The sequence below is a fragment of the Octopus sinensis genome, linkage group LG3, assembly GCF_006345805.1.
Source record: "Octopus sinensis linkage group LG3, ASM634580v1, whole genome shotgun sequence".
Taxonomy (NCBI): Eukaryota; Metazoa; Mollusca; class Cephalopoda; order Octopoda; family Octopodidae; genus Octopus; species Octopus sinensis.
In genome coordinates, this window is record NC_042999.1 from 98,288,445 (window position 1) to 98,299,286 (window position 10,842).

Consider the following 10,842-nt stretch of genomic DNA (forward strand, 5'->3'; position numbering starts at 1 on the left):
TGTGGGTGCATACCCATAATTCAACATATACATATACATATGAGTGCATATACTCACACTCTTATACATATAAAAATATACATATACATAATGATATAAGTAAATAATAATATAAATTAGTAAACATATATATGTGTTCCACATCCAATGTCTCAGTTTTTCGACTCAATATTGTGATAATAAACATACACAAATTAGTACCTAGATGCAAATATACATAGTCAATAGTACATTATATTGCTTCATACTAATTTCTAAAGTGTCATTAAAGTTATCATCATTATCGTTGTCGATATCATTAATGTTATCATTATTATCATTCATAATATTATTAATAACGCTTACATTAGGATCCAGAGCGGTATATATTTATGTCCGGGTTCCAGTTAGTAATTTTCCTTATGACATAAATACACTATTGGATTTGAATTTAAAATTATCATTATCTTCCGCACGGTTGGTCAATTGAGAGCAGCCCGACCTCCACCACACCGTACAAGCAAAACATCCACATCCACATCTAACCCTAAACCCACACATCTACACAGAGACTCACACACACATGCACACACACATGAATACACCCCTACACCTCTCTACACATTCGCTAAGTTGCAGAGTGCATGTCTGTCATCACATGTCTTATAGACAAATCAGTACAGGCAGCAGTGTCTAACACTAACACACACACTCACACGTACATCCGCCTATACGCGTAAATATTAATACACTTTCCTATACTGTGTCAGGGAACTTTCGCACACACATATATATATATATTTAAATATATATCTGCGCACTCATACGTACAAATAAAACCTATATTTATATCCACCCATGAATAAATATTCGCATATACATTTATACACATCCAATTACGCACCTGCGTGCTCATATGTGTAATAAAAACGCACATCCGTACATCCACCCACTATCATACCTATATGAACAAAAACATATATACGTACACATACACATTTTCACACACCTACAGAAATTACTATTAACTTAGAATAAGTTTATTAATTATAAATCAAATTAATTATGGATTAGTAATTGCCAAATAAACAAAAATAAATAATTAATAATATGAATATATATATATATATATATATATATATATATAATATATATATATATATATATATATATCCATGTATAGATAAATAGATAAATAAAATGGAATACAAATTAAGGAGGGCACAGAGATAAACCTAATATAGTAAGGATAAGTGGATACCCCGGAATGCACCCACATGCACATACATGTGTATGCACGCCCCCGCACGGACACGTGAGCGCGCAACGTATGCGTGGATGCTCACGCGCACGTGTACGCTGACGCACAAACTCCGGTGCAGCGCCACCCGAGCCCACGCCTGTGCCGCAGAAATCGCATAACCCCCAACAAACCAACCGTAAAAAAAAATTTTTTTTTAAAGAGAAAAGAGGAACACCCACCTTATATGCTCACCTAGATAAACAACTTATAGTAATTATAGACTCTCACATATTACATATTAGTATAGCAAAAGCTCAAGCTAGTGCCCTAAGATAGGATGCGTATATACATCTTGCACCTATAAAAGACTCTGTGGGGTTCCGAATATCATGCATATATCAGAATAGCTATATATTTTTTGTATATTTTTCCAGTCGGGACAGAAACAATCAATGCAGAACACATATATGGAGACACAAAAGTTATAAATCATAAATTGTAAGGACCAATAGTACAGTCCTATATAGATGAATGCTAAAAGATTACTGGTAGAAGAATTAGATGTTATTTAAATCTAGAGAAAGTGTACGCCAATTTGTGAAGGCAAAAAAAATTTCGCTGTTAATAATGGGTTGGCCGGCTTTGATGATGAAGAAAATTTCATTGATACATAAAGAGCATTTCTTATTTCTACTATTGTATACGGGTGCAGATGTTAGTATTTCCCAATCTAATTTAAAATCTATGTTCTTACTCTTGAGTTCCCAGATATACCTACTTAAACCCGTAGAGTTCATCCTATTTTTATTTTTAAAAGTATATCTATGAAAGTTTAGCCGTTGTTTTATACTATTTTTAGTTGCACCAATGTACACCCTGCTATTATATTGTGTATTTACAGTGCATTGGTAAACCACCTCTCTCCTCAGGCATTTATTACCAAACACACATTGATTCTTGCTTCTGCAATTGCAGCCATTAACAGATTGAGATTTAACCCTTGCAGAAATCCCCGTAGCCCTATTTCTGTTGATATTATTACACTTATTTTCACTACTACCCATGTTTATCTTTCTATCATTATAGAAGCAATCCAATTTCTTGTTGTTGAAGGAGGAGATGTATGTGTATATATATATATATATATATATATATTATATATATATATATATATATATATATATATGTATGTATGTATGTATGTATGTATGTACGTATGTATGTATGTATGTATGTATATGTATATGTGGAGGCGTGTGGTTTAGTGGTTACAGTGTCAGCATCATGATCATAAGATTGTGGTTTCAATTCCTGGGCCGGGCGACGCGTTGTGTTCTTGAGCAAAACACTTCATTTCACGTTGCTCCAGTCCACTCAGCTGGCAAAAATGAGTAACGCTGCGATGGACTGGCGTCCCATCCAGCTGGGGAACACATACGCCATTGAAACCGGGAAACCGGGCCCATGAGCCTGGCTAGGCTTTAAAATGGCGCATTTATAAATATATATATATATATATATATATATATATATATATATATATATATATAACTACAGAGAGAGAGTGAAATATGCTATATATCTTTTATCTGTTCCTTATTTCACTCATTACACAGAATTTTTAGTCGAATGAATCGTTTTTAAGCCTGATACTTATTCTATTGATGTCTTTGACCGAACCGCTGCGTTTCGAGGACGTAAACACACCAACACTGGTTGTCATGCGGTGGTAGGGGACAAACGAACACAAACATGCGCACACACACGCGCACACGCACGGCACGCATACACACATACATACTTACATACATATATATATATATGTGTGTGTGTGTGTGTGTGTGTGTGTGTGTGTGTGTGTGATGTGTGTGTGTATGTATGTATGTATGTATAAGTGTATCAGCCCCACCGCGTGGCACCTTGAGCAAGTTCTTTTAATATAGTTCCGGGCCGACCAAAGCCTTGTGAGTAGATTTGGTGGATGGAAACTGAAAGAAGCCCATCATATGTGTGTGTGTCCATCACCGCTTAACAACCGGTGTTAGTATGTTTACGTCTCCATAACTTAGCAGTTCGGTCTAAGAGACCGATAGAATAAGTACTAGGCTAGAAACAAACAAAAAAACTCTTCGGATCGCTTTGTTCGACTAAAACCCTTTAAGGCGATGTTCCAGCAGGGCTTCAGTCAAATAACCGAAACAAGTAAAAGAATATATATACGACGGGCTTCTTTCAGTTTCCGTCTACCAAATCCATCCACAAAACTTTGGTCGACCCGAGGCTATAGAAGATACTTGCCCAAAGTACCACGCCGTGGGACTGAACCCAGAACCATTTGGTTGGGAAGCAAGCTTCTTACCACACAGCCACGCCTGCGCTTATGTTAAAAAATATGGAACGCTTCGCGAATTTACGTGCCGTGTGTGCGTGTGTACGTTTGTGTGTGTGCATGCAGTGAGTGTGCGGGCATGCGTGTATACTTGCATGTATGTGCGTGCATCTATACATGCTTGCATGCATGCAAGCTTGACAGTGAGCGAGCGAGCGAGTGACTCTGTGTGTGTGTGTGTGTGTGTGTGTGTGTGTGTGTGTGAGCGCGTTCATGCCTGGGTATATGCGTGTTCCTACTGTATTTGGATGTTTATTTTTATTCTTTAACATAGCAGAATGTTCAAGTTATCAAACGCATATAAAATACAGAAAACAAATGCATGAAATTCTCATATTTACACTTATGCAACGATAGAATGAGATAACGATAAAACTGGTCCCACTTAGACAAAGAAGAACAAATATAACAAAACCGAGAACGAAATAGCCGGTCATGAGAACGTAATTAAATATATATGTATGACTTAGTCAGCAGTAAATATCTTTAAAAAACTTTCAATAAAAAGAAGAAAAAAAAGAAATAAAACGAAGCGAAAAGAATGATTTCAAATGCTAACTAGGGTTCTTAATTGATAATGAAATTTTCTCTTGCAATGAGTACAGAAAAATTGCAAAAATTACAATTATTTTTTTATGGTTTGAAAAACCAAGTCACTAATGCGTCCGTAAAATCTACGGACGAGCAAAAGTGATATAATCGAAAATACTATCCTAGTTACAATCGTAAAAAATCTCCCGAATTCGGAAGAAAATGATAAAAAATGTATTTCAGTACGAATACAGTAAATGAACATTTTAAGCATTTTTAAAGAAATTTATAAATCATGAGAAGATAAGTTTTGGTATTAATTTAATTCTTTTTATTTTTCACTTCAGTTTAATCCACTTTAAACCATTTAAAGCAGTGGGTCTTAACCTGAGGGGCGCGCCCCCTAGGGAGGCGTCAGTAATTTCCAAGGGGGTTGCGATCCCTTGAGAAAAAGCAGGAATTTCTCTAATTATATTCATTATTCCCTTAACGAGAGCATGGTCAAATAATGGGAGGTTTATGAAAAAATGCAAATGTATCGCCAAATACCTTTAGTTTTCTCATTCTACTATCTTAGCGCTGCTTACCATTTTCTGTACTTATTGACACCCCTTCATATCCCTCAAAACCCTCACTAATTCTGAATTGTAGCTGTAACAGTTGCCTTTACTTCGTAATTTTGTTTGTTTTTGTTTGTTTGTTTTTTTTTTTTTGTTTTTTGTTACAACAAGACTCGGGTTAAGAACCAGCTTCGATATTAATATCATATAAAGACAAACATATTTTTTGATATATTTAAAATAAGAAATATAACAAAAAGTAAGTAATAGGTTCTACTAAAACACAGATTGGGAAAATAGAGAATTTTAGCAATAAAACAAAAATTTTTAATATTAAATGTTTATGTTAAAAATATAGTACATTTTTTTGTAAGAAAAAAAATTATAATATTAAGTCAAATATTAAACTATAATTCAGATTTAAATATTACAGAACGTACGAGGTAAAACAAAAAGCTATGCAAATTTTTTGCCTTTCATCCTTTCGGGGTCGATAAATTAAGTACTAGTTGCGTACTGGGGTCGATCTAATTAACTGGCCATCTCCCCCAAAATTTCGGGCCTTGTGCCTAGAGTAGAAACGAATATTTTATTGTACAAATTTTTTGTATAATTTTCTTTTAATTTAACTTTTATTCCAAATTTTTTTGTTTTAATTTTTTTTTCAGAACTTTTTATTCCAACCATTCTAACTCGGGTTAGTTTTCTAACTTGGGCCTTGACATTACCTTACACATGCCTTATCTTTTGTTCACATCTTTGTGTTGTCCCTTGCACATCAAATAATTCGTAATGTGTACGAAGAAACGGAAGTATCTTGACGAATATATTCGATTTGGATTCATGTCCCTCCAAAAGGGTGATACAGCAGTCCCCCAGTGTGTGATATGTTGCAAAACTTTGAACAATGATGGAATGCGACTCTCACGCTTGGAATGCCACTTGAGGACAACACATCCTGCCCTTGCAGATATGCCCAAGGCATTCTTTGAAACAAAAAAAAAAATCCTTGACGCAAGTTATCTTCGACGGTAGTGAGGCATTTCGGCAACAAACTTCAATGGTCATTGATTGCAAAGAGCAAGTAGTGCCATAACATCGGAGAGTCTCTCATCAAACCAAGTCTACTCCGTGCAGCAGAACTCGTTCTGGAGAAAGATAGTGCAAACAAACTTTCCCCGATTTCACTATCAAACGATACAGTCAAGGGAAAGATCGACGACTTGTCTTAAAACATCAAAAGTCAAATTTTCGACCAAATAAGGGATCCTCTTGTTTTTGCCATCCAGCGTGACGAAATGACTGACATCGTTCAGTGTTCTCAGCTACTGGTATATGCTCGTTTTGTGTCAGGCAACTGTGTAAAAGAGGAAATGTTGTGCTGTCACCCTATGGATAGCTGTACAACAGCAGCAGCTATTTTTCGTGATGTATCAAACTTCTTTCAGGAAAACCAACTTTCCTAGGATTCGGTAGTTGGTGTGTGCACTGAGGGAGCTCCAACCATGCTTGCTCTACAGTCTGGATTCATTACTAGGGTGAAAGAAAACATATATCTGTTGTAGGTACACACTGCATACTTCATCGTGAAGCCTTAGCATCCAGAACTTTAACTTGCCTACTGAAATGAGAAATTCCTGAACTTTGTTAAAGGTGGATCCTTAAACAGTCGTCTTAAAGGTAGAGCCTTAAACTGTTTTGTAAAGATATGGAATCTGAACATGAAGCATTGCTTTTTCACACGAACGTACGATGGCCATTAAAGGAGAACATGCTTGGACAACTTTATGAACTACGAGAAGAAGTAGCAATACTTCTAGATTTGCTGCAGAAAGCAGATCTCCATGACAAGTTCCAGTCTGAAGGCTTTCATCAATCTCTAGCTTACCTGGTGGACATCTTCGAAGCGTTGAATGCTCTCGACCTTAAACTACAAGGGGAAAACATCAACATTCTCACGTACCACGACACCATTCGAAACATCATGGCCAAACTCGACCTCTAGAAATATTGAATTCAGTAGGGAAATACAGCCAGTTTTAGCTACTTGGAGTCTGCTCTCATTCACAGTAACTTTGATTCTGAGTTAAAGGAACAAATAATCATTCATCTAACTGACTTGAAAAAAGAATTCATCAGATTCTTCCTGGATATAGATGAAAAGCGTGAAGCTTGGAAATTCATCAGGAGCTCATTTCAGTGTGAAGTGACTGGTGTTTTGGATGAGGTGCAAGAGGAGTTTCTTGAGCTGAAGTTCAACTCCCCAGCTAAGGAAGACTTCCAAGAATTGGATCTTGAAACCTTCTGGATTAAGTACCTTCCTGTTTACGCTCTGATCTCACACCATACCTTCCATTATTCGGATTTTCGCTATGTTTGGATCTACGTATCTTTGTGAAGTTGCATCATCCATGCTCGATGCTGTCAAGACCAAGTACAGAAACAGGCTGAATGCTGAAAGGGACATATTGTGCACTCTCTGGCTTTCATCTATGCATTCAAGATCTTGTAGCTAAGAAGCAGTGTCAAGTATCTCACTAATAATGTGACTAATTCATATTCAATAAAAAAAAAACTTTTTTTTTTTGCTAAGAAGCAGTGTCAAGTATCTCACTTTTTGTATAATGTGATTATATATAAAATTATACATATTTTGTATAATGTGACTAATTCATATTCAATAAAAAAATTGAAAACATAAGTTCGAACGCCTTGAAGAGAGCGTGAATTCTGAGTTTTGGCAGGCCCTTTCACATGAAACTGTTCTATATCGGGAACTTTATTAATTGATTTTTGCCCATGCAAAAGATCTTTTTTTAAGCTTTATTATTTTTTTTTTTTAAGAATTAAAAATTTTATTACTTCTCAAAATTTCAAATTAGCCAGCAGATAGACACGTTAGCACGCTGGACAAAACGCATAGCAACATTTCTTCGACTTTACCTTCGGGGTCGATAAAGTAAAGATCAATCGAGCACTAGGATCGATGTTATCGACTGGCTTTCTTGGCCCAAAATTTCAAGTCCTGTTCTTATAGTAGAAAGAACAGTTTCTCAAAATTTATTTATGGTTTTCTAACTTTGTCTAAATGCAACAAACTTAGTGAGGAGCGATGTTGTCGTCGTTGTTCTTTAGCCCCAGGTCAGCTCTAACCAAGCAGACCTATGATCATACTTCGATATTTTATTTCCCACACAGTGTATCCAAGACAACATCATGCGATACATATGTGTTCTATTCTTAGATGATAGGAAATGGTCCGAAAGATATCTTGGTCATTGTTCCTAGCAGCTTGATCGACTACATAGAGGTTATCAGGCTTTCTCGTTATGTTGATTGAATCACTGTCGGTACTTTATTGGTACTTGCTTGATCGATCTTGCCCACATTAACTGAGAAAAATGAAAAGCTACTTTCAACATCTGTAGAATTTGAACGTTAAGTATCGTAATTAAATGTCATCAGATGCGTAATCTGTCACCGTAACATCTCTGCCTCTCAACTACCAAGGTGATAGGATTTCATGTTTTATCTTTGCTACTAAAGCATTTAGCTCTGAATAATTAAGTGCATATAGCTGTATAAGTCCTGCATTAGACACTCTCAACCATTGCAAGCAATGGCTTCAGTTTCCAGTTACACTGTATGTCATCCGCTATTAAGCAATTCCAGGTTTTTTTTCTTAATCTATAACAGGTTTTTTTTCTTACTTTTAGTTTCCTTTCTTTCTTTTTTCGTCGCTAGACCCTCGTCAGCTCTTCTCCATTCTCAGGGAAAGAGACAGACAAACTGACGTACACACACATACATGCGAGCGCGTACAGAGAGTATGTGCGTGTGTGTGTGAGAGAGAGAGGGGGGGGAGAGGGGGAGAGAGAGGGGAAGAGAGGGAGACAGACGGATAGAGAAAGAGAGTGAGACTCTCGCAACAGACTGATAGACAGAGACAAAGAAAGACAGACAAAAAAAGAAAGGGACAGTGAAATAGACACACGGAGAAAAGGAGAGAGAGAGAAAGAGAGAGAAAGACAACACACAGCGAAAGGGATAGTTAGTCAGACAAGCAGAGAAAGGTTGAAGTTTGTCTATTGTTCACTCACTGTTCAATTGCCTAAAAAAAAAAAGACATCGCATTTTACTCGAATAGCAACAACTCTAGATTATTACTGATCCCCTCGCTTTTTTTTTCTTTCTGAGTTCAAATTCCGCCTAGGTCGATTTTGCCTGGGAGTCGATAAAATAAGTACCATTCAAGCACCGGGGATGATGGATTCGATGAATTCGATGAATTCGATTGATTCAGGCCCTGTGCCTATCCGAGAATTATTATTATTATCATTATTGAATAAGAGAGCAGCACACACAATCAAAATGATGCTGGAGTACAAATATACACCCAATACACCCGTCATGACTACCGATCTGATGAAGATACATCAGGCACATGCATTACAACATGTGCGCGATATGTTGACCTCATATCAAGATAAACAACGCATGAACATGAGGGTAAGGCTCAGTTTGCACTTTTTCTGGTCGAGTTGCCCAACCCACTCAAAAGGTTCCTGAATACATGTTGTTTAAAGATGATGAATGAAGCACAAATGTTTCCAGGAGTGAATTATTCAAACTCCAAAGAAATCCACTCAACACATGGCTATGATGCTCGCCCAGAACTTCAGCTCGTGAACAGTGGTGCACATATCGTCAGATACTAGGGGACATGGTCAAGGTCAAGCAAGTGTCAAGCAAATTTGTAGTACTGAGCTGAATATTTGCTGTGGCCTATCTTTTACACCAAGTCAAAACATATACATGTTAATACGTCCAGTCAGTTAAGATCAGAAGCCATGGGAGCCACTGCCTGGCATTGCATCAAGTCATTTTTCATCTTCATCATTTTCGGTGAAAGGCAACAAATAATTAACTAAGTTAGAATTTGAATTCAGAATCTAGACAGACAAAACTAGAAATTATTAAACATTTTGTCCAATACCTTTATAGTTTCAGCCACTCCATTTTTGCTTGAGAGAAAACAATGTTTCCAACTGAGTTGAAAATGCTTCACTGGTGAGGTTTAATAAGACTGAAACAGGTGCATTCCTTTAAAGACCAGACCTACTCCAATTTGCATTGCTTGTGACGTTCAAAAATTTCAATCGGCTAATCTTATGAAAGTTATCTACCTTGGCTGTTGTTTTGTTTATTTAAGGGGATACTGTCTGTTAAGTGCTTAAATAATCTCAATTGATCGAAGTTCTGTCTCACTCTATTGTATATATACGATTTTATCATATTTGTATTTATTATACAGAATGTTCCCCTGAAGTGTTATTTCTCAACTATATTGTGTACAAGCATATAAAATAGGTTTTATTTTAATCAATGAGATTGAAAGTTGTACATTTTCAGCTCAGCCATTAATGAAGATAATAACTCCAATTTTGATACAAAGCCAGCAATTTTGAGGTGAAGGAGCAAGTCGATTGCAGCAACCTCAATTCTTGACTGGTACCTTATTTTATCGACCCTCGAAATGTTAGCTGCAACAGAATTAATACTCAGAACAAAAAGAGTCGGAAAAAATACCCCTAATCATTTTGACCGACGTGCTAACGATTCTGTTAGCTCATCGACTTTATGGCTTCAAATTCTAGCACAAGGCCAGCAATTTTAAGGATAACGGGGTAAGTAGATCACGTCGATCACATTGCTCAACTGGTCCTTATTTTATCGATATCAAGAGGATGAAAAGCAAAGTCGACCTCGGTAGAATTTGAATTCTGAACGCATTGAACCGGAAGAAATACCGTTAAGCATATTTTCCCGACTCTCCAACAATTCTGCCAGCTCGCCGCCTACTAGTGAAAATAATAACGGTTTCAAATTTTGGCACAAGGCTAGCAATTTTGGGGGAGGGGATAAGTCGATTACATCGACCCCAGTTCTCAACTGGTACTTGTGTTATTGATCCTGAAAGGATGAAACGCAAAGTCGGAATTTTGAACTCAGAAGACGCAGACGGACGAAATGCCGCTCAGCATTTTGTCCGGCGTGCCAATGGTTCTATCAGCTTGCTGCCTTATTAGTGAGAATGATAACAAAATGAAAGCATATATATTCGGATGTTTTGAAACGCC

General features: G+C 36.8%; 1 protein-coding gene across 1 annotated transcript; it reads left to right on the forward strand.

The window, feature by feature from the left end:
- Window positions 1–6,473: 6,473 nt before the first annotated feature.
- Window positions 6,474–7,100, forward strand: LOC115209506 (protein FAM200B-like). The gene is made up of 2 exons (XM_029777934.1): window positions 6,474–6,661; window positions 6,773–7,100. Exons 1-2 carry the CDS (start codon window positions 6,474–6,476, stop codon window positions 7,098–7,100), a joined length of 516 nt encoding a protein of 171 aa, XP_029633794.1.
- The last annotated feature ends 3,742 nt before the right edge of the window (window positions 7,101–10,842 follow it).

Bases quoted from the DNA above. Each gene is read 5' to 3' on its own strand.
- LOC115209506 (XM_029777934.1), top strand. From the start codon at position 6,474: ATGCTTGGACAACTTTATGAACTACGAGAAGAAGTAGCAATACTTCTA. The intron at 6,662-6,772 runs GTACCACGACAC...TCTCATTCACAG, and splicing joins GAAAACATCAACATTCTCAC to TAACTTTGATTCTGAGTTAA.